The following is a 25629-nucleotide window of genomic DNA, read 5'->3' as shown; positions in this document are numbered from 1 at the left end:
TGCAGCCAGATTCCGTCAACAGAACAGCAAGTTACCAAACCACAGAATGAGATGAAAATGTGTTTTTCGGCAGAATGGGATAGCTAGCGAGTAATATTTTATATAAATGAAAATACATATTGGTTGTTAAGCCAATTATATATGACTGTTGCTTTCCATTTTTATTTATTTTGATGGTAATGACGTTTGTAACGATAATGGCTCTCCTCCATCTTGTCTTGCGTTGTGAAACCCTCCCTATGCTCTCAATCCAGTAGCGGAAGGAGATGCATGAAGATGGCGTGTGGTGTCACATGAAGATGACGTGTGGTGTCACATGAAGATGACGTGTGGTGTAACATGAAGATGACGTGTGGTGTAACAGGAAAGATGACGTGTGGTGTAACATGAAGATGACGTGTGGTGTCCCATGAAGATGACGTGTGGTGTCCCATGAAGATGACGTGTGGTGTAACATGAAGATGACGTGTGGTGTCACATAACGATGACGTGTGGTGTAACATGAAGATGATGTGTGGTGTCACATGAAGATGACGTGTGGTGTCACATGAAGATGACGTGTGGTATAACAGGAAAGATGACGCGTGGTGTAACATGAAAGATGACGTGTGGTGTAACAGGAAAGATGACGTGTGGTGTAACATGAAGATGACGTGTGGTGTCCCATGAAGATGACGTGTGGTGTCCCATGAAGATGACGTGTGGTGTAACAGGAAGATGACGTGTGGTGTAACATGAAGATGACGTGTGGTGTCACATGAAGATGACGTGTGGGGTAACATGAAGATGACGTGTGGTGTAACATGAAGATGACGTGTGGTGTCCCATGAAGATGACGTGTGGTGTAACATGAAGATGACGTGTGGTGTAACATGAAGATGACGTGTGGTGTAACATGAAGATGACGTGTGGTGTCCCATGAAGATGACGTGTGGTGTAACATGAAGATGACGTGTGGTGTAACATGAAGATGACGTGTGGTGTAACATGAAGATGACGTGTGGTGTCACATGAAGATGACGTGTGGTGTCACATGAAGATGACGTGTGGTGTCACATGAAGATGACGTGTGGTGTCACATGAAGATGACGTGTGGTATAACAGGAAAGATGACCCGTGGTGTAACATGAAGATGACGTGTGGTGTAACAGGAAAGATGACGTGTGGTGTAACATGAAGATGACGTGTGGTGTCCCATGAAGATGACGTGTGGTGTCCCATGAAGATGACGTGTGGTATAACAGGAAAGATGACGTGTGGTGTAACATGAAGATGACGTGTGGTGTCCCATGAAGATGACGTGTGGTGTAACATGAAGATGACGTGTGGTGTAACATGAAGATGACGTGTGGTGTCCCATGAAGATGACGTGTGGTGTAACATGAAGATGACGTGTGGTGTAACATGAAGATGACGTGTGGTGTCCCATGAAGATGACGTGTGGTGTCCCATGAAGATGACGTGTGGGGTAACATGAAGATGACGTGTGGTGTAACATGAAGATGACGTGTGGTGTAACATGAAGATGACGTGTGGTGTCACATGAAGATGACGTGTGGTGTAACAGGAAAGATGACGTGTGGTGTAACATGAAGATGACGTGTGGTGTAACAGGAAAGATGACGTGTGGTGCAACATGAAGATGACGTGTGGTATAACAGGAAAGATGACGTGTGGTGTCCCATGAAGATGACGTGTGGTGTCCCATGAAGATGACGTGTGGTGTCCCATGAAGATGACGTGTGGTGTCCCATGAAGATGACGTGCGGTGTAACAGGAAGATGACGTGTGGTGTAACATGAAGATGACGTGTGGTGTCCCATGAAGATGACGTGTGGTGTCCCATGAAGATGACGTGTGGTGTAACAGGAAGATGACGTGTGGTGTAACATGAAGATGACGTGTGGTGTCACATGAAGATGACGTGTGGGGTAACATGAAGATGACGTGTGGTGTAACATGAAGATGACGTGTGGTGTCCCATGAAGATGACGTGTGGTGTCACATGAAGATGACGTGTGGTGTAACATGAAGATGACGTGTGGTGTAACATGAAGATGACGTGTGGTGTAACATGAAGATGACGTGTGGTGTCCCATGAAGATGACGTGTGGTGTAACATGAAGATGACGTGTGGTGTCCCATGAAGATGACGTGTGGTGTCACATGAAGATGACGTGTGGTGTCACATGAAGATGACGTGTGGTGTAACATGAAGATGACGTGTGGTGTAACATGAAGATGACGTGTGGTGTCCCATGAAGATGACGTGTGGTGTAACATGAAGATGACGTGTGGTGTAACATGAAGATGACGTGTGGTGTAACATGAAGATGACGTGTGGTGTAACATGAAGATGACGTGTGGTGTAACATGAAGATGACGTGTGGTGTAACAAAATACTTTGTGATGTAAACGGGGCATGACCGATCAGAGCCCATGATCTCCTATTTTAACACAACGTGGACAGTTGTCCTACTTTGTTCGCGTAAGACCTTCACTTCTCATTATCAAAACACTCACTGAAGCAAAGTGACAATCAATAAACAACAACATAATGGTGTTCATTGAGTACATGAGCACCTCTTTAATGTTAAGAGCCTGGATTTGAATCACAAGTGAAAATAGATAATACACCGATTGTATAAAATCTTAAGAACACCTGCTCTTTTAATGACACTGACCAGGTGAATCCAGGTGAAAGCTATGATCCCTTATTGATGTCACTTGTCAATAACTTCTTTGGGATAGGGGGCAGAATTTTCACTTTTGGATGAATAGCGTGCCCAGAGTGAACTGCCTCCTACTCTGTCCCAGATGCTAATATATGCATATTATTATTAGTATTGGATAGAAAACACTCTGAAGTTTCTAAAACTGTTTGAATGATGTCTGTGAGTATAACAGAACTCATATGGTAGGCAAACACCTGAGAAAAAAATCCAGGTTTGTAGTTTTTGAACCCACCCCTATTGAATACGCAGTGGGATATTGGTTATGTTGCACTTCCTAAGGTTTCCACTAGATGTCAACCGTCTTTAGAACGTTGTTTCAGGCTGCTACTGTGATGTGGGACCGGATGAGAGCTCTTTGAGTCAGCCAACAGCCTCGTTCTCAGTCATGCGCTTTCACTTGAGAGGTAGCTCTCGTTCCATTGCTTTTCTACAGACAATGGAATTCTCCGGTTGGAACATTGTTGAACTTTTATGATAAAAACATCCTAAAGATTGATTCTATACTTAGTTTGACAAGTTTCTTCGACCTGTAATATAACTTTTTGAACGTGTCGTCCGAATGGACCAGATCTGCCCGTTTGGATTTGTTTACCAAACACCCTAACAAAAGAAGCTATTGGACATAAATGGACATAAATGATGGACATTATCGAACAAAACAAGCCTTTTTTGTGGAACTGCGGTTCCTGAGAGTGCATTCTGATGAAGATCGTCAAAGGTAAGTGAATATTTAGAATGCTATTTATGAATAATGTTGACTACCCAACATGGCAAATATTTCTCTGGCTGGCAGGGGCTCTGAGCGCCGTTCTCAGATTATGCTTTTTCTGTACAGTTTAAAAAAAATCTGAGACCGCGGTTGCATTAAGGAGAAGTGTATCTATATTTCCATGTCTAACAATTGTATTTTCATCTACATTTATAATGAGTATTTCTGTGAATTCATGTGGCTCTCTGCAATATCACTGCATGTTTTGGAACTACTGAACGTAACACGCCAATGTAAAATAAGATTTTTGGATATAAATATGAACTTTACCGAACAAAACATACATGTATTGTGTAACATGAAGTTCTATGAGTGTCATCTGATGAAGATCATCAAAGGTTAGTGATTAATTGTATATCTATTTGTGCTTTTTGTGACTCCTCTCTTTGGCTGGAAAAATGGCTGGGTTTTTCTGTGAGTTGGTGGTGACCGAACATAATAGTTTGCGGAGCTTTCGCTGTAAAGCATTTTTGAAATCAGACACTGTGGCTGGATTAACGAGAATTTTATCTTTAAAATGGTGCCTAACACTTGTATGTTTGAGAATTTTGATTTATGAGATTTCTGTTGATTTGTATTTGGCGCCCTGCAATTTCATTGGCTGTTGGCGAGGGATTCCGCTAGCGGAACGGGTTCAGGTTAAAGAAGGATTTTTAAGCCTTGAGGCATGGATTGTGTATGTGTGCCATTCAGAGGGTGAATGGGCCGGACAACATGTTTAAGTGCCTTTGGGGTATGGTAGTAGTTGCCAGGCGCACCGGTTTGTGTCCAGAACTGCAACGCTGCTGAGTTTTTCACACTCCACAATTTCCTGTCTAGCAAGAATGGTCCACCACCCAAAGGACATCCAGTCAACTTGACACAACTGTGGGAAGCATTGGAGTCAACATGGGCCAGCATCCCTGTGGAACACTTGACACCTTGTATAGTGCCTTGCGAAAGTATTCAGCCCCCTTGAACTTTGCGACCTTTTGCCACATTTCAGGCTTAAAACATAAAGATATAAAACTGTATGTTTTTGTGAAGAATCAACAACAAGTGGGACACAATCATGAAGTGGAACGACATTTATGGGATATTTCAAACATTTTATAATAAATCAAAAACGGAAAAATTGGGCGTGCAAAATTATTCAGCCCCCTTAAGTTAATACTTTGTAGCGCCACCTTTTGCTGCGATTACAGCTGTAAGTCGCTTGGGGTATGTCTCTATCAGTTTTGCACATCGAGAGACTGACATTTTTTCCCATTCCTCCTTGCAAAACAGCTCGAGCTCAGTGAGCATTTGTGAATAGCAGTTTTCAGTTCTTTCCACAGATTCTCGATTGGATTCAGGTCTGGACTTTGACTTGGTCATTCTAACACCTGGATATGTTTATTTTTGAACCATTCCATTGTAGATTTTGCTTTATGTTTTGGATCATTGTCTTGTTGGAAGACAAATCTCCGTCCCAGTCTCAGGTCTTTTGCGGACTCCATCAGGTTTTCTTCCAGAATGGTCCTGTATTTGGCTCCATCCATCTTCCCATCAATTTTAACCATCTTCCCTGTCCCTGCTGAAGAAAAGCAGGCCCAAACCATGATGCTGCCACCACCATGTTTGACAGTGGGGATAGGGTGTTCAGGGTGATGAGCTGTGTTGCTTTTAAGCCAAACAAAGTTTTGCATTGTTAACAATTAACAATTCCAAAACTACTGTCTTGTACTTAGTGTAAGGGGATAAAGAATAAAGATATATGAATGAGTGATGGTACAGAGCAGCATAGGCAAGATACAGTAGATGGTATCGAGTACAGTATATACATATGAGATGAGTATGTAAACAAAGTGGCATAGTGAAAGTGGCTAGTGATACATGTATTACATAAGGATGCAGTAGATGATATAGAGTACAGTATATACGTATGCATATGAGATGAATAATGTAGGGTATGTAACATTATATAAGGTAGCATTGTTTAAAGTGGCTAGTGATATATTTTACATCATTTCCCATCAATTCCGATTATTAAAGTGGCTGGAGTTGAGTCAGTGTCAGTGTGTTGGCAGCAGCCACTCAATGTTAGTGGTGGCTGTTTAACAGTCTGATGGCCTTGAGATAGAAGCTGTTTTTCAGTCTCTCGGTCCCAGCTTTGATGCACCTGTACTGACCTCGCCTTCTGGATGATAGCTGGGTGAACAGGCAGTGGCTCGGGTGGTTGTTGTCCTTGATGATCTTTATGGCCTTCCTGTAACATCGGGTGGTGTAGGTGTCCTGGAGGGCAGGTAGTTTGTCCCCGGTGATGCGTTGTGCAGACCTCACTACCCTCTGGAGAGCCTTACGGTTGTGGGCGGAGCAGTTGCCGTACCAGGCGGTGATACAAGCCCGCCAGGATGCTCTCGATCGTGCATCTGTAGAAGTTTGTGAGTGCTTTTGGTGACAAGCCGCATTTCTTCAGCCTCCTGAGGTTGAAGAGGCGCTGCTGCGCCTTCTTTACGATGCTGTCTGTGTGAGTGGACCAATTCAGTTTGTCTGTGATGTGTATGCCGAGGAACTTAAACTTGCTACCCTCTCCACTACTGTTCCATCGATGTGGATAGGGGGGTGTTCCCTCTGCTGATTGCTGAAGTCCACAATCATCTCCTTAGTTTTGTTGACGTTGAGTGTGAGGTTATTTTCCTAACACCACATTCCGAGGGCCCTCACCTCCTCCCTGTAGGCCGTCTCGTCGTTGTTGGTAATCAAGCCTACCACTGTTGTGTCATCCGCAAACTTGATGATTGAGTTGGAGGCGTGCGTGGCCACGCAGTCGTGGGTGAACAGGGAGTACAGGAGAGGGACAGAACGCACCCTTGTGGGGCCCCAGTGTTGAGGATCAGTGGGATGGAGATGTTGTTGCCTCCCCTCACCACCTGGGGGCAGCCCGTCAGGAAGTCCAGTACCCAGTTGCACAGCGCAGGGTCGAGACCCAGGGTCCGAGCTTGATGTTGAGCTTGGAGGGTACTATGGTGTTGAATGCCGAGCTGTAGTCGATGAACAGCATTCTCACATAGGTATTCCTCTTGTCCAGATGGGTTAAGGCAGTGTGCAGTGTGGTTGAGATTGCATCGTCTGTGGACTTATTTGGGCGGCAAGCAAATTGGAGTGGGTCTAGGGTGTCAGGTAGGGTGGAGGTGATATGGTCCTTGACTAGTCTCTCAAAGCACTTCATGATGACGGAAGTGAGTGCTACGGGGCAGTAGTCGTTTAGCTCAGTTACCTTAGCTTTCTTGGGAACAGGAACAATGGAGGCCCTCTTGAAGCATATGGGAACAGCAGACTGGTATAGGGATTGATTGAATATGTCCGTAAACACACCGGCCAGCTGGTCTGCGCATGCTCTGAAGGCGCGGCTGGGGATGCTGTCTGGGCCTGCAGCCTTGCGAGGGTTAACACGTTTAAATGTCTTACTCACCTCGGCTGCAGTGAAGGAGAGTCTGCATGTTTTCGATGCAGGCCGTGTCAGTGGCACTGTATTGTCCTCAAAGCGGGCAAAAAAGTTATTTAGTCTGCCTGGGAGCAAGACATCCTGGTCCGTGACTGGGCTGGTTTTCTTCTTGTAGTCCATGATTGACTGTAGACCCTGCCACATGCCTCTTGTGTCTGAGCCGTTGAATTGAGATTCTACTTTGTCTCTGTACTGATGCTTAGCTTGTTTGATAGCCTTGCGGAGGGAATAGCTGCACTGTTTGTATTCGGTCATGTTACCAGTCACCTTGCCCTGATTAAAAGCAGTGGTTCGTGCTTTCAGTTTCACGCGAATGCTGCCATCAATCCACGGTTTCTGGTTAGGGAATGTTTTAATCGTTGCTATGGGAACGTCATCTTCAACGCACGTTCTAATGAACTCGCACACCGAATCAGCGTATTCGTCAATATTGTTATCTGACGCAATACGAAACTTATCCCAGTCCACGTGATGGAAGCAGTCTTGGAGTGTGGAGTCAGCTTGGTCGGACCAGCGTTGGACAGACCTCAGTGTGGGAGCCTCTTGTTTTAGTTTCTGTCTGTAGGCAGGGATCAACAAAATGGAGTCGTGGTCAGCTTTTCCGAAAGGAGGGCGGGGCAGGGCCTTATATGCATCGCGGAAGTTATAGTAACAATGATCCAAGGTTTTTCCACCCCTGGTTGCGCAATCGATATGCTGATAAAATTTAGGGAGTCTTGTTTTCAGATTAGCCTTGTTAAAATCCCCAGCTACAATGAATGCAGCCTCCGGATAAATGGATTCCAGTTTGCAAAGAGTCAAATAAAGTTTGTTCAGAGCCATCGATGTGTCTGCTTGGGGGGGGGATATATACGGCTGTGATTATAATCGAAGAGAATTCTCTTGGTAGATAATGTGGTCGACATTTGATTGTGAGGATTTCTAAATCAGGTGAACAGAAGGATTTGAGTTCCTGTATGTTTCTTTCATCACACCATGTCTCGTTAGCCATAAGGCATACGTCCCCGCCCCTCTTCTTACCAGAAAGATGTTTGTTTCTGTCGGCGCGATGCGTGGAGAAACCCACTGGCTGCACCGCCTCCGATAGAGTCTCTCCAGTGAGCCATGTTTCCGTGAAGCAAAGAACGTTACAGTCTCTGATGTCCCTCTGGAATGCTACCCTTGCTTGAATTTCATCAACCTTGTTGTCAAGAGACTGGACATTGGCGAGAAGAATGCTAGGGAGTGGTGCACGATGTGCCCGTCTCCGGAGTCTGACCAGAAGCCTCGTTTCCCTCTTTTTCTGAGTCGTTTTTTTGGGTCGCTGCATGGGATCCATTCCGTTGTCCTGTTTGAAAGGCAGAACACAGGATCAGCGTCGCGAAAATCATATTCTTGGTCGTACTGATGGTGAGTTGACGCTGATCTTATAAATATATGCCATTTAGCAGACGCTTTTATCCAAAGCGACTTACAGTCATGTGTGCATACATTCTACGTATTCAGTAGTTCTTCTCGACTGTATGTAATGAAACCTAAGATGACCTGGGGTACTAATGCAAGAAATAACACGTAAAAAAACTAAAAACTGCATAGTTTCCTAGGAACGCTAAGGGAGGCGGCCATCTCTGTCGGCACGCCGGAAGTACAGCAGTCTCCCCATCGTTAGAAGAGAGCGTGGGGCGGTACAGCAGTCTACAGCGTCTATGCCAGCCAGGCCAGCTCTCACAACAAGGCAGAGGTGTGTGTGTTTATGCTCCAGCCAGCCCAAGCCCAGAGATGCCAGCCCTATGCCAGCCCAAGCCCAGAGACCCGGGAGAAGATGTGTGTAGGTGATTGAAGAAGTCGGCTGAAGAAATGCGTGAAAGAAGGGAGGGGAGTTTGTCCAGGCTGCTGACATTCTGACTGCCCTGTCTCTCAGGACACTGACTATCTGACAGCCTGTGTTAACATTCTGCTATGGTCATCACTTTCTATAGCACAGACCTAGTGGACACTAACCAGAGCTAGTGGACACTAACCAGAGCTAGTGGACACTAACCAGAGCTAGTGGACACTAACCAGAGCTAGTGGACACTAACCAGAGCTAGTGGACACTAACCAGAGCTAGTGGACACTAACCAGAGCTAGTGGACACTAACCAGAGCTAGTGGACACGAACCAGAGCTAGTGGACACGAACCAGAGCTAGTGGACACGAACCAGAGCTAGTGGACACGAACCAGAGCTAGTGGACACTAACCAGAGCTGGTGGACACTAAAAAGAGCTGGTGGACACTAACCAGAGCTAGTGGACACTAACCAGAGCTAGTGGACACTAACCAGAGCTAGTGGACACTAACCAGTACTGTGTGAGACCTGAGGACTCGTGTACCATGATGAGTAATTAACTTAAAATGTCACATTGTTGTAAATACAGTCATACCATTGTAGTTGAATCAACATTGATGGCAACAATCCCAACCCATGAATATGACAGGGACACTGACTATAGAATAAAATACAGGTTCATTCTCCTTATTACATCCTCTTTAATATATCTTTAAAAAACGATATACAATCTGAAAGCAAAGGAGGATTTGAACTGAGGGACAGACCCTCCCGAGCCTCACAGGAAACTAGGCTAGCTGGGCCAGTAAAACAAGGAGTGTGGGGCTAAGAACCAGAGCATGCTAACAAGTAAAATCTGAACTTGTTCATATGAAAGCACGCGCACACACACACTAAAATACACCACCTCCTGATCATATACACTTTGCCTCATGGAAACGTAAATACAATGTTTAATACAGTGACGCACGCACGCACGCACGCACACACACACACACAGGGAGGGACAGACAGACACACAAGGACATAGAAGAGAGCGAGACCACAGGCCCTCCCTTTAGACAACTAATCAGAGGACTCATACACAACCTAGGACAGGGAGAGCACCCTGGTATTCCCCTACCTTGGGGGCAGAGGAGAACACATGAGGTGGGTGGGGCCTAAGAGGTGTGGAGGGAAAAGCAGCAGGATAGAGGGATGAAAAACAGGAGGCTTCGGCTGACGTAGGGTCAGAGTTGAATAACCCTGCCCCATATAATGCACTCACTACGTTTGACCAGAGCCTATAGGGTTTGGGATTATTGGGATTATTAGGGTGCCTTTTCAGACATATCCAGAGTGAAATGGACAATATGGGGACTGACTGGAATGGGGACTGACTTGAATGGGGACTGGGTTGGTGGCACTTGTCATTCACATGCTGTCTGGTGAGTTGGGGGTGGGCAGGAACGAGTGACATAACAGATATGTCCTTTTTCCAGCTGTGTGTTTGCATGCACAGCCAAGTGCTGTGTGTTGTGAGAAGCTAGTTGAGTATGTTCGTTTCTCAATGTGCATGAAGGGATTCTGTGTGTGTGTGTGCGTGAGTTCGCGTGCATTTTCTTTGCAACACAAACATGGCAGGCACTAGAACTGAGAAAAACTAACAGATCATCTTTCTCTTTGATTCGCCGATTCTTAAATAACAGATAACTGGATTGATTAAATCCCGGGTCCTCACTGCCACCGGCGCCCACTCTGATTGGCTCAGACACAACGAGAAGCCCAGTCATTGGACGATCCCTGTTGTGACGGATGATTACTCTGGTCCAATAAACAAGTCCCTCCTCAAACTTAAAAAAAAACGTGTTTAATCTTTCCTTCTTCCAGCGACGTCTTATTGCAGTAGGGGGCGTGTCAGCGGTGCGCAGCGGTTAGTTGGTTGATGAGACATTAGGGACGGGGTTCAGCTGCGCAGTCACAGACGGGGGAGGGGGGCAGGCAGCTGGCGCAGCTGATGCAGTCATCACCTGGCGTAGTGCTTGATGTAATCCTGAACCTTATTCCGGAAATCCTCCTAGAGCAAGAAACACAAACAACATCACTGATCTTTTCTCTATCAATATCCTTGTTTCATTTTTTACAAACATCTAACCCCCAATTGAACTGCCCTGAAAATCTTTAGGCCAATATACAGTGTGTTCATTAGTTGTATTACGTTTATGGAGATATTCAATAAAAGAAATGCAGTAAGCACCATCAGAGGGTTGATGCCAGTGATACAGTGGGATGAAAACATTACCCATAAACTACGCACACTTCATGACAGCAAAACATGACATCCACTGCTCTGGCATCAGAGAACTATGAAAGAAATGGACCGCAGAGCGTCAGTCCAGCCGGCTAGGGAATACAGTCACCTAGACTGTGGAGATGGAGGTAGATATGGAGGCCACAAGAGCAGCTCTGGCTCCCTCTGAGTAAACAGCCTCCAGCAACAAGATGTCAGAGCCTGAATGGAACCCAGGAGGGCTCAGGATTCTTCACACAGCTCTGCTGGCCCGTTGCTCCATAACAAATAGCAGGCTGTAAATAACCCCAGTCTACATGGAGTCCTGAGGCACACAGTGAATGGCCCGCCTTTGCTCTGATCTGTTTGTGACCACCTCTTTTCCCCCAGCTGGCGCGCATTGGTCTGAATGGTGTCGGACACTTCAGTGAAGTACCTCCATTACAGGTCACGAATGGAGAGCTGAATGGAGAGCTGAATGGAGAGCTGGGGAGTTATAGCCTGGGTCCCAGTGAGTGTGTGTGCATGATATAGAGAGAGTGTGTGTACTCTGTGTGTGTGCAGGGTTTAAATAAAAGGAAGTCAAATCAATTCCCATGACCCCTCTGGGGACAGTGTTCCATGGCGCAGCTTGATGATGGATGGAGAGCAAAGGTGGAGCCAAGTTGGCATGGCAGTTTGATGATGTATGAAATAATAATAATAATAATAATATATGCCATTTAGCAGACGCTTTTATCCAAAGCGACTTACAGTCATGTGTGCATACATTCTACGTATGGGTGGTCCCGGGAATCGAACCCACTACCCTGGTGTTACAAGCGCCATGCTCTACCAACTGAGCTACAGAAGGACCAAAGGGAGAGAGAATTGGAGACAGGTTGGAATGGCAGTTTGATGATGGATGAAAGGGAGAGAGAGAAGTGGAGACAGGTTGGCATGGCAGTTTGATGATGGATGAAAGGGAGAGAGAGAGAAGTGGAGACAGGTTGGCATGGCAGTTTGATGATGGATGAAAGGGAGAGAGAGAGAAGTGGAGACAGGTTGGCATGGCAGTTTGATGATGGATGAAAGGGAGAGAGAGAGAAGTGGAGACAGGTTGGCATGGCAGTTTGATGATGGATGAAAGGGAGAGAGAGAGAAGTGAAGACAGGTTGGCATGGCAGTTTGATGATGGATGAAAGGGAGAGAGAGAAGTGGAGACAGGTTGGCATGGCAGTTTGATGATGGATGAAAGGGAGAGAGAGAGAAGTGAAGACAGGTTGGCATGGCAGTTTGATGATGGATGAAAGGGAGAGAGAGAAGTGGAGACAGGTTGGCATGGCAACATATGTAGCGGCGGGCAGTAACTCAAAGCGGTTGACATACTCTATTTGTCCCTCCTGCGTCAGCTTGCCCCCTGCCCTTTCCCTTTTCCATGGCCAGCTATACTAAACCACACCAGCACAGCAAAGCTCAGCACAGCAACAGACACATAAAACAAAAGCCTACTTCTTTTCTCACTGGTGGTCCATGCTTTGGGTTCGATTGGACAGGGGTAGGAAGGGGTGGAGCCCGCTAAAAGACTACACAGCCCTGGTATCAGGAGCCAAGGGAAGTGAAGGGAGCAGCAACAGTAAACCCTCCTCTAATCTGCACAGAAACCTCCTATTGACATCAATGCATTATTTACCCATTAAGCTTCAGTTTCACAGATGCATGTTTCCCAAGATGGGATTCAGTTCTTAAGAGAATATGCTCAGAAGGAGGCTTGGCCAGGGCTGGAAAAGGTCAGGTGACTCTCAGCCAAGAACAACAAAGATGCCAACCATGACGACAACTTGATGTAAAAAGGGCTTTATAAATACATTTGATAGATGTGATTTAACTTAAGGAGATAAGACCAAGACATACTGCTTTGAAATGGAGACTACTTTAGGACAAATGTGTGTGGCTGACTTAGTTCCTTGCATACCATATAAAGAGCCTGGGCCTGCTACTCTACAGCTTACTTTACCCTCATGGAAAGTCGATTAGCACTGCAGATCTCTTTCTCTCTCCGTCCAACATAGTTTTTAAAAACATTTATTTTAAATTGAACCTTCATTTAACTAGAAAGTCCATTAAGAACACATTCCTATTTACAATGACGGCCTACACCGGCCAAACTATCCTATGGGACTCCCAATTACGGCCAGTTGTGATACAGCCTGGAATCGAACCATGGTGTCTGTAGTGACGCCTCTAGCACTGCGATGTAGGGCCTCAGAAAGTATTCAAACCCCTTGACTTCATCTACATTCTACTGATTTTAAATTTAGATTTTTGGTCACTGCCTACACACAATACCCCGTGATGTCAAAGTGGAATTATGATTTTCGATTTTTTTTGTAATACAAATGAATAAAACAATTAAAAGCTGTAATATCTTGAGTCAATAAGTATACAACCCCTTTGTTATGGTAATCCTAAATAAGTTCAGGAGTAAAATGACAGTGTTAAACATGATTTTTGAATGACTACCTTATTCCTGTACCCCACACATACAATTATCTGAAAGGTCCCCTAGTCGAGCAGTGAATTTCAGACACAGATTCAACCACAAAGACCAGGGACAATTTCCAATGCTCGCAAAGGGCACTTATTGGTAGATCGAAAATTAAAAATGACATTGAATATCCCGTTGAGCATGGTGAAGTTATTAATTACACTTTGGATGGTGTATCAATACACCCAGTCACTACAAAGATACAGGCGTCCTTCCTAACTCAGATGCCATAGAGCAGTGGTTCCCAAACTTTTTATAGTCCTGTACTCCTTCAAATATTCAACCTCCAGCTGCATACCCCCTCTAGCACAAAGGTCAGCGCACTCGCAAACATAAGAACGAGTGTGAGTTTTGGTCACAAACCGGCTCGTGGGAAGTGACAAAGAGCTCTTATAGGACCAGGGCACAATTAATAATCAATAATATTGCTCTTTATTTAGCCATATTACATATAAAACCTTATTTGTTCATCAACAATTGTGAATAACTCACCACAGGTTAATGAGAAGGGTGTGCTTGAAAGGACATCCATAACTGCAGTGTTGGGTTGCACACAGCCTGTGCCTGTATTTAGTTTTCATGCTAGTGAGGGCCGAGAATCCACTCTCACATAGGTAGGTGGTTGATAAGGGCACCAGTGTCTTAACAGTGCGATTTGTCAAGGAAAGAAACTGAGCGCAGCCCTATCCAGAAATCTGGCAGTGGCTTCTGATTAAATTACATTTTCACAGAACCGCTTGTTGCAATTTCGATGAGGATCTCTTGTTCAGATATTGGTAAGTGGACTGGAGGCAGGGCATGAAAGGGATAACAAATCCAGTTGTTTGTGTCATCCGTTTCGGGAAAGTACCTGCGTAATTGTGCACCCAACTCACCCAGGTGCTTCGCTATATCACATTTGACATTGTCCGTTAGATTGAGTTCATTTGAACACAAAAAAATCACACCATGATGGAAAGACCTGTGTGTTGTCCTTGTTAATGCAGACAGAGAAGAGCTCCAACTTCTTAATCATAGCCTCAATTATGTCCCACACATTAAATATAGTTGGAGAGTCCCCGTAATCCTAGATTCAGATCATTCAGGCGAGAAAAAACCTCAAGCCCTGAAGCCAGGATATGCATATAATTAGTACCATTGGAGAGAAAACACTGAAGTTTGTAGAAATGTTAAAATAATGTAGGATAATATTACACAATAGATATGGTAGGAGAAAATCCAAAGACATTATTTTTTTTTTGAGAGAGAGACCATCCTCTTAGAATGGCAAGTATAAGGTCATATTGAGAATTTGCTCCCTGGGTGCAATTCCTATGGCTTCCACAGGGTGTCAGCCGTCTATGTTCAAGGTTTCAGGCTTGTAACTTCAAAAACAAATACGAAATATCAGTTTTAGTACAGGGACACAACAGCCTTGGATATTAGAGTTTGTGCGCCATGAAGACAGGATGCACATGCTAAAATCAGTTTCCTATTGAACATACTTCTTTCTGTAAGAAATATTATAGTTTGATTACATTTTATGGTATGTGAGGAGTAAATAAACATATTTTGACTTGTTGAAACAAAGTTTAGGGGTAGATTCTCCAGATTCCTTTCTCTACATGTTGAACGAGTGGATTACTCAAATCAATGGAGCTAACTAAAACAGGGATATAGAGAACGATTTTAACTAACAAAATGACACTACATGTTATAGCTGGGACCCTTTGGATGACAATTCAGAGGAAGATTTTCCAAAAGTGAATATTTAAAATCGGTATTAAGAAACCTGTGCCGGTGGAAAAATATTTTGATGTGGGGCTCCGTCAAACAATCACATGGCATGTTTTAGCTGTAATAGCTACTGTAAATGGGACAGTGCAGTTAGATTAACAAGAATTTAAGCTTTCGGGAGATATAAGACCTAAATGGTATATGTACCTAAATGTTTAATATACATAATTTTGATGATTATTTATTTGAATTGCGCGCCCTCCAGTTTCACCGGAAGTTGTCCCGCTAGCGGAAGTTAGCCATTTTCACTGTAGTGTCCAAAACATCTTACAAGCTGTCAGGTATTCCCTTGGCAGCAAGAGCCTCTCGGTGGATGCTGTAGTGTACCCAAGTGGCATCGGGAGTAACTGCAAGCACTCCACTGTCTCCCTGTCATGGCTTTTGCGCTATCAGTACAGATACCAACACATTTCTTTTTAACCTTTATTTAACCAGGCAAGTGAGTTTAAGAACAAATTCTTATTTTCAATGACGTCCTAGGAACAGTGTTCAGGGGCAGAACGACAGATCTGTACCTTGTCAGCTCAGGGGTTTGAACTTGCAACCTTCCGGTTACTAGTCCAACGCTCTAACTACTAGGCTACCCTGCCGCCCCTTGACCACCAAAGTCCATTTGACGTCACCAAGCTGTCCAGTACTTAAAAAATATCCTCTCATGTTGTCCTGGCTTCCAGTGGATTGCAGAAGAGGAGGTCTTCCTTAATTGACCTCCCATAAACTTAAACGGACATATACCAGGAGCTGTGCCAGGCCCGCCACATCTGTTGACTCATCCAGCTGTAACGCATAGCTTGTATGCAAAGCTGGAATTGTTTCAAAACATCTCCTGCCATGTCACTGATGCGTCGTGAAACAGTGTTGTTTGATGAAGTAACTGTCTAACTTTTTTTGGCCTTTTCCCCCAGCATTGTCCCAGCCATATTGGCGGCAGCAGGAATAATTAAGTCCTACACAATAGTATGGGGTTTGCCTGTCCTGGCCACTCGGCCGCTCACCATACGATGCTTCTAGCCCCTTCTTATTAATGGTATCTGTTGATTTTATACGTGTTACTACTCAAAAGTAATGTAAATTCTTGCTCAAAAAACTCCCGTGGCTTATTTTTCTAATTGTTATGTTTAGTTTCTAAATGTCAGCGCAAGAGTAAAGGTTTCCTGCGAGAGAGTAACGGTTAATGTGATTGGATGTTAATTATTTGACAAGACTACCTGTATTTGACATTGTGTTGTTACTTCGCTGAACACTAGATGGTTAAAATGTATTTTTGCCAGTGAAACGAGGCTACTCAGGTGAGAAAAAAACCTCACCCAAATGTATCGCCCCGTTGGAAAATATAAATGTACTGTATGAATATTTTTATGTGAATCACATTTTTATTTGGCGTACCCCTGATGGCATTGCCGTAGAGGAAACCGCTCAGGGATTTCACTATGAGGCCAACGGTGACTTTAAAACAGTTACAGAATTTAATGGCTGTGACGGGAGAGAACTGAGGATGGATCAACAACATTGTAGTGACTCCACAATACTAACCACATTGACAGAGTGAAAAGGAAGCATGTACAGAATAATACTATTCCAAAACATGCATACTGTCTGCAAAAAGGCACTAAAGTAATACTGCAAAAAATGTGGCAAAGCAATTCACTTTTTGTCCTGAATACAAATCAAATTTTATTGATCACATACACATGGCTAGTAGATGTTAATGCGAGTGTAGCGAAATGCTTGTGCTTCTAGTTCTGACAGTGCAGTAATATCTAACAAGTAATATAACAAATTCACAACAACTACCGTATACACACAAGTGTAAAGGGATGAATAAGAACTATAAATATAATATATGGATGAGCGATGGCTGTGCGGCACAGGCAAGATGCAGTAAATGGTGTAGAGTGCAGTATATACATATGAGATGAGTGATGAATGACATGTAACCATTATTAAAGTGACTAATGATAAGCACAGGCCAGATGCAGTAGATGGTATAGAGTACAGTATATACATATGAGATGAGTAATGTAGGATATGTAAACATTATTAAAGCGGCATTGTTTAAAGTGGCTAATGATACCTTTATTATGTCCATTTATTAAAGTGGCCAGAGATTTGAGTCTGTATGTTGACAGCAGCCTCTCCATGTTAGTGATGGCTGTTTAACAGTCTGATGGCCTTGAGATAGAAGCTGTTTTTCAGTCTCTCGGTCCCAGCTTTGATGCACCTGTACTGACCTCGCCTTCTGGATGATAGTGGGGTGAACAGGAAGTGGCTCGGGTTGTTGTTGTCCTTGATGATATTTTTGGCCTTCCTGTGACATCAGGTGGTGTAGGTGTGCTGGAGGGCAGGTAGTTTGCCCCTGGTGATGAGTTGCGCAGACCGCACTGCCCTCTGGAGAGTCTTGCATTTGAGGGCAGTACAGTTGCCGTACCAGGCGGTGATACAGCCCGACAGGATGCTCTCGATTGTGCATCTGTAAAAGTTTGTGATTGTTTTAGGTGACAAGCCAAATTTCTTCAGCCTCCTGAGGTTTAAGAGGCGCTGTTGCGCCTTCTTCACCACGCCGTCTGTGTGGGTGGACCATTTCAGTTTGTCCGTTATGTGTACGCCGAGGAACTTAAAACTTTCCACCTTCTCCACTACTGTCCTGTCAATGTGGATAGATGTGGGGGGGGGTGCTGCATCTGCTGTTTCCTGAAGTCCACGATCATCTCCTTTGTTTTGTTGAGTGAGAGGTTGTTTTCCTGACACCACACTCTGAGGGCCTTCACCTCCTCCCTGTAGGCCATCTTGTCACCAATTCTTCAACCCTTGTATTGGTCAGCCTGTTGCATACTTTGGTGTGTGTGTTCCCAAACAAGGACCAGTTGCGCTCTGAGGTGGCTGATGATGGTGGGATTTGGAGGATGATGATGGAGGCAACAGGGGAAAGAGCCTCAGATCCACAAAGTCCCTTCAACCAGGTTTCGGATGAGATATGTTGGCACGACTGCCATATTGCATCTCCATCCCAAAGCCCTTGCTTGGAAGTGTACTTAGGCAGACTGCCAAGAACCTTGTCCTCATCCAGGCCAAGGTGGCGAGACACGGTAGTGATAACACCATAGGCCTTCTTGATCTCTGCACCAGACAGGATGCACTTGCCAGCATACTTGGGGCCCAACATGTACGCTGCGTTGTGTATGGGCTTTAGAAAGAAGGCTTCACGCTTTTTGATGTGTTTCAGAACTGCAGTTTCCTCTGCTTGGAGCAACAATGAAGTGGGCAGGGCAGCATGGATTTCTTCTTACATCTACATGCAGAGACTGAACATCAGACAGGTTGGCATTGTTTCCCTCAATCCGTGCAATGGCTACTGCTATAGGTTTCAGGAGTTTCAGGCTACTTACCACTCTCTCCCAAAATACGTCATGCAGGAGGATCCTCTTGATGGGGCTGTCCATATCGGCAGACTGTGATATGGCCATTTCTTGGAGAGAATCCTTTCCCTCCAGGAGACTGACAAAGCATTGTCTGCCACCAGTGCAAATACCTTCCGTAGTCCAAGGTCATTGATGACTGCCTTCAGCTCATCTACAATGTAGAGACTGGTGTGTTTGTTGTCCCTTGTGTCTGTGCTCTTGTAGAATACTGGTTGAGGGGTGGAGATGATGTAGTTAATTATTCCTTGCCCACGAACACTCAACCACCCATCAGAGATGATTGCAATACAGTCTGCTTTCACTATGATTTGCTTGACCTTCATTTGAACTCTGTTGAACTCTACATCCAGCAAATTAGTAGATAAAGCATGTCTGGTTGGAGGGGTGTGTGCTGGGCGAAGAACATTCAGAAATCTCTTCCATTACGCATTGCCTATGAGCATCAGAGGTAAACTAGTTGAATACACAGCTCAAGCAAGACATTCATCAGCATTTCTGACTACTTTCCTCCACCGGAGTCAAAAAAACATCTGATTCCAGGAGGACCATTAACTGTTGAACTCTGTTGAACTCTGCATCCAGCAAATGAGTAGATCAGGCATGTCTGGTTGGAGGGCTGTCTGGTTGGAGGGCTGGACCATGAGCTGTTGCTATCGATAAGATGTCTGATTCATCATTTTCACCTCAAATAGAAGTAGAGGGACTTTTGTCAGAGGTTGCTTGTTGTGAGCGAGGAGGGAACTTTATGCACTTGGCCAGATGATTCTGCAGCTTTGTTGCATTCTTCACATATGATTTGGCACAGTATTTGCAAATGTACACAGCGTTTCCTTCTACATTAGCTGCAGTGAAACGTCTCCACAGATTAGATAGTGCCCGTGGCATTTTCCTGTAAAGATTAGAAGAAAAAAAAATATACAATTCCATGTACAGATAAATAGTTAAGCAGTTATCTTACAAATGAGTTGTTTAATCTAAATGTTTTAAAATGAAACATGTATGGAAACAGGTGAATTAACACTCCTCAGTTAGCAGGCTCAAGCAAACTAAAACCCACATGGTAGCAAAAAACTAACTAGCAGAAATTGCTAAGTTAGAAATGATTTAAAACACACTTTGCTGTAGGCTACTATTTACTAGTTAACAAGAAATTATGTCATAAAATATATTCACCCCACCCAGTGTTATAATCAAAACTTACCAGAAAGCATGTAGTCCTTGGCTCAGACAGTGTAGTAGTGTGGGATCAATAGCATCTCATTGGTGTGCAAGATCTTGAGAGATCAGCAGTACATGTGATGGAAGAATGCACTGTGCATGCAGAGGGTTGCAATTCCATTGAACTGGGGATAGTTTAACCAAAATACACCACAAGACCTAGAATTGCCTTATGTATCCCACAAAAAAGGTTCACTGTTATGAACTACCTTTTTTGAATGATTTAACCCTACTTACAAATCTATGGCAATACCTTAAAATGGTTGTCTAGCAATGATCAACAACAACAACCAATTTAACAGAGCTTGAAGAATTTTGAAAAGAATCATGGGCAAATGTTGTACAATCCAGATGTGAAAGGCTCTTAGAGACTTACCCAAAAAGACTCACAGCTGGGATTGCTGCCAAAGGTGCTTCTACAAAGTTGGGCTATGAATACTTATGGAAATTCGATATTTCTGCATTTAATTTTTAATAAATGAACAAACATTTCTAAAAAACACTTTGTCATTATTGGGTGCATATGGGTGAGAAAAAAAAAATTGTAATCAATTTTGAATTCAGACTGTAACACAACAACATGTGGAATAAGTCAAGGGGTAGGAATACTTCCTGAAGGCTCTACTCCCTGTAAATCCACCCTAAACTGTGGATGAAAATCACTGTCAGGCGGCTGGTTGGAAACCTGCTATTTGAGTCATAATCTACTGCATCTCATCAGTCCTTAGTGAAAGCCATATAAATTCCCCTTTAAACAGTAATACCTCAAACAATGACTGGGGACCTGACCTCAGGGCGAAACGGACCGTTTTACTGAGAGATTATGACGTCTGTCTGTTACGTGGTCATTCCTTAGTGAACTGAACCATGTCACCAATCCTACCCAATTAGCTCATCCTGCCAGCAGGCAGGTACACCAGTGTTCAAAACACCTCTTCAAGAGGTAAATTAATGAATGCAAATGGTTGTACTTCCCCTTGGGTGGAACGTGCTACAGCTTTCTAGTCCGACTAGAGCAGCAGAGCAAAGCAAACAGCATTAAGTTAAAGAGCCCTCAGCACAGCTAAGCAGACAGAACAGACTTAGAACTAACAGAACTGGAACCTCGGAACACACTGAGCTCTCCAAGCTGAGACCCCCCGGGGATTCCTGTGCTGCACCCCCGTCCTACCCCTGCCCCCTCCAACCCCCCGCTCCCCCCTCTTGCATAACACTGCAGCCCGCTAAATATTTTGGCAGTAACTCAGTGAGCCAAGTGCAGCACAGGGTATTAAATAGCCCCATGTAATTATGCTTATTAATATGACCCATTATAAACGTGAGGGGTGTCTGGTGGATTGTGGAGCTTTGGCTAAGCTGATTGGGCCATGCCTTTCTTCCCTGGCTAATTGCCTTTTGATACACCTCCATATGCAGTGTTACAAAGTGTTATAGTATTAGGCTTTACTACGACTAATCATCATCATCATCATCATCATCATCATAATGGAGATGAATGATGACATTCAGAACAGCTCAGATGTACACTCAGCAGACAGTTTATTAGGTACACCACTCCATTCACTAAAATGGTTTGACTGCATGACTGCATGGTCAATCCGATGTCTGCAGTGTTCGTACAGGATTCACTGTGAAGCAGCCTCTGTAAAAGTCAGGGCATTCATACCTCTTGCGCTTCGCAGAGCTGTTGTGAAGGAAGTTGTCAAGAAAGTGAGTGTGTGTTTATACAGGACCTCCTGCCCCCACCTACCATCAACCAATCATGCCAGTGCGGAGACAGAGCCCTCCGCATTGCTACAAAAATTGGGAGGCGCATGGCAGTAAAGGGCTCGATTTGGCCTCTGCAAGCCTCCGGAGGCTCCACAATTGCATCACATCCTCCATGCTGCGCCTCCGGACAACATTACCGGATCAGGCATAAATCAGCTGTGAGTCACGTCAGGCATTGAGGCATTCAGTTAGATTAAACGTAAGAATGGGCAACACAAGTGACCTAAGAGACTTTGAACGTGGTTCTGTATGATAGTACCTCAGAAACGGCTGTCCTCCTGGGCTTTTCACACACGACAGTGTCTAGGGTCTACAGAGAATGGTGCGGCAGACAAAAGACATCCAGTCATCGGCAGTCCTGTAGGCGAAAACAGCTCGCAGAATGAGAGGTCGAAGGAGAATGGCAAGAATTGTGCAAGCTAACAGACAAAAACAGACAAATAACTGCGCAGTACAACAGTGGTGTGCAGAACGGCAACTCGTCGGTCCTTGTCACAGGCTATTGCAGCAGATGACCACACCGGGTTCCACTCCTATCAGCTAAAAACAAGAAGAAGCAGCACTGGACAATTGAGGCGTGGAAAAACATTGCCTGGTTCGATGAATCAAGCTGATGGCAGTCAGGATTTGGCGTAAGATGCCATGGACCCAACCTACCTGGTGTCAACGGTACAGGCTGGTGGAGGTGGTGTACTGGTGTGGGGAATGTTTTCTTGGCACACGTTAGGTCATTTGATAACAATTTCCATGCCACAAAGATTTCAGGCTGTTCTGGAGGCAAAGGGGGGGGGGGGTCTGACCCAGTACTAGATTGATGTACCTAATAAACTGTCCATTGAGAGTACAATGCAATGTCCTCAAACGACTTCAAAAGTAAAACTGGAGTGACTCAACATAATCATGCAGACTTGTAAATCATTTCCCTCAGGGAATAAGTAAAAATGACATACTGTCCCTCCCCTGGTAGAGAATACTGGGAAAGAGACAAGCAGAATTTCCTGTCAGATCTCATCAATGTCAGTGTTCAGACTCCCAGGCGATGATTGAGTGAGCTGTCATTGATACGGCACGTTTGTTTATTAGACTCAGATGGGAGAGATAATATTATTTGGTTTGGCCATATAGAAGTTTTCAGACACAAAAATGACCAATCAATGGCATTCAGTGACCCTGTGACATAATTTATTACACCAAACAAGGTGCAGCTGTACATAGTCTATTGGTAAATAGCCCACCCATTTTCAACTACCTCATTCCCATACTGTTTTTATACTGTTTTTATTTATTTATTTGTTTATTTGTTTTTATTTATTTATTTATTTACTTTTCTGCTCTTTTGCACACCAATATCTCTACCTGTATATGACCATCTGATCATTTATCACTCCAGTGTTAATCTGCAATATTGTAATCATTTGCCTACCTCCTCATGCCTTTTGCACACCCCCCTTTTTTTCTACTGTGTTATTGACTTGTTAATTGTTTACTCCATGTGTAACTCTGTGTTGTCTGTTCACACTGCTATGCTTTATCTTGGCCAGGTCGCAGTTGCAAATGAGAACTTGTTCTCAACTGACCTACCTGGTTAAAAAAAGGTGTTCTCAACTGACCTACCTGGTTAAATAAAGGTGTTCTCAACTGACCTACCTGGTTAAATAAAGGTGTTCTCAACTGACCTACCTGGTTAAATAAAGGTGTTCTCAACTGACCTACCTGGTTAAATAAAGGTGTTCTCAACTGACCTACCTGGTTAAATAAAGGTGTTCTCAACTAGCCTACCTGGTTAAATAAAGGTGTTCTCAACTAGCCTACCTGGTTAAATAAAGGTGTTCTCAACTAGCCTCCCTGGTTAAATAAAGGTGTTCTCAACTAGCCTACCTGGTTAAATAAAGGTGTTCTCAACTAGCCTACCTGGTTAAATAAAGGTGTTCTCAACTGACCTACCTGGTTAAATAAAGGTGTTCTCAACTGACCTACCTGGTTAAATAAAGGTGTTCTCAACTGACCTACCTGGTTAAATAAAGGTGTTCTCAACTGACCTACCTGGTTAAATAAAGGAGAAAAAAAAAAAACGTCAGGACACAGGCCTGCATGGCTCCTCTTCTCTCCTCCCTAACCAGGCAGAGATAACAGGTGACTTGACCTTTTTACTTAGTGAGGAGCACGTCATCCAGAGATGTTCTACACTCCTCTCTATTTTGGGACAGTTTGAACCATCTGCAGTGAGAGACCCTCAAACACTCACTCCCCCTCCAGCCTCAATAGTCTGATAGCCCAAACTGGATGTGTACTGTCCAGATGGGAACAGACTGCCTAGCAGTAATATGATTCTGCTGTAAACTGCTCTTCTCTCCTGACACCACTGTGTACACCACAGGCAGGAAGCAACATATATCATATCAGTGTTGCAACAGGACTTCCTGGGTAGTGGAGCACTACTGTGTCTGGTACACCCTATCAACTCAGAGGCTCAGGCATGCTGTACACCACTATTGCTGCAGGCAGGAGCAGCAGTCTGGTTATGTAACGGTAATCACATCACCTGAACACCATCTCAGTAGAGGCTGTCATGATAGGCAGTGGAAGGAATGGAAGGATGGAGACCTCACAGCACTCATCTCTCACTTTTATCCCTGTTAATCCCCTCTACCGCCACAGCATGGCTAGTGAGAAAACATTCTGGAGGCCAATGGCTCAGCTGGTAGATGGGATCGATTCAGGTCAGATCTGGTCAGGGTTGAAGGTGGCCTACAGCCACAAAGTTAAACACTAGACAGACAGTATGACATCACACAGGTCAGATAGTGATTTCACAGAATGATTGATCGAACGAAAATAACTACTTCTGCACCATACAGATTTTCACTTCATGAAACAGACATACATGGGGTAAATGACCACTGTGTAGAACCATGTAGAACCATACAATGCAGAACCATGTAATGTTGAACCATGAAGAACCAGATCGGGCATGCAAACAAACAGTTGGCTAATTGGCTATTAATCCACAGTGAGACAAACTGGTCCTGTGCTGGATGGAGATCCATAGACTTGCATTAGGATGCAGTCAGAAGACCACAGGGTTCCTCATGGTTCCTCAGAAGAACCTTGTGTAAAGGCTTGCCTAAGCCATCGGACCGGGGCTCATTAATGGTGCAGAATGGCTGACCATGATAGAGTGACTTATCACTGGAAATGTTGCTGTTAGTTTGCTGTGGCCAACTTTAAAATGAACCGTTTTGTGTGGCATTGCTATAGCTAGGTGTATACCACATTGACATGTCAACATAATAATCATATTTAATTTACAGCTACGACCTGAAGCTAGTCCAATTGGACACCTTCTACAGCCGTCAAATTCAACTCTGAACCCTGGAGCCAGTATCACTGATTTGTTGGTCCACTCTAAAATCAGGGACTGATTTAGACCTGTCCAATATTATTCTGTGTTTGTTAAAAAAACATACAGTATGAAGGATCAAGACAGACATCTCGCCTGGCTAATCATCGGTTTCTTTAGGCGCTATAGTTTTAAGGTCAACGGTCAAATAGCAGTCTATTCCGTTTTGGTATGTTCCATCTCTCGCACAGAACTACTGTATGACCCCCATGGAGGTGTCCTGTCCACTCTGAAAGAGGGAGGTAGAGGGAGAGAGATGAGGGGAGAAAGGAAAGAGAGAGTGTGAAAGAGACAGAGAAAGTGAAAGAGCGCAAGAGAGAGCGAGAGAGTTTGAGTCCCAGCTGCCTGTGAAGAGACACCACAGGGGAGTCAGTAAGCAGGGTAACTGATGCATCAGTATGGTCGTTACATGGTCATTTATCATTCGTGAGTCAGACATGCTATGTGGCGGACGTGTGAGTTGTGGTTCCCC

At 44.3% G+C, this 25629-nt stretch overlaps 1 protein-coding gene across 2 annotated transcripts in view; it reads right to left on the bottom strand.

Annotated features, from left to right (window-relative positions):
* Positions 1-9462: 9462 nt before the first annotated feature.
* LOC124048392 (NEDD8-conjugating enzyme UBE2F-like) overlaps positions 9463-25629 on the bottom strand; it is a 93708-nt gene continuing 77541 nt past the window's right edge. Inside the window, exon 11 of one of the 2 annotated variants that reach the window (XM_046369137.1) lies at positions 9463-10834. In XM_046369137.1, the coding sequence (XP_046225093.1) occupies positions 10784-10834 (51 nt within the window). In that variant the 3' untranslated portion in view covers positions 9463-10783. Of the gene's footprint in view, positions 10835-22067; positions 22116-25629 lie in introns of those variants that run through there. The other variant, XM_046369145.1, reaches the window with a different exon arrangement.

Source organism: Oncorhynchus gorbuscha, linkage group LG01 (genome assembly GCF_021184085.1).
Source record: "Oncorhynchus gorbuscha isolate QuinsamMale2020 ecotype Even-year linkage group LG01, OgorEven_v1.0, whole genome shotgun sequence".
Classification (NCBI taxonomy): Eukaryota; Metazoa; Chordata; class Actinopteri; order Salmoniformes; family Salmonidae; genus Oncorhynchus; species Oncorhynchus gorbuscha.
This window is presented reverse-complemented; position numbering and strand designations above follow the sequence as displayed.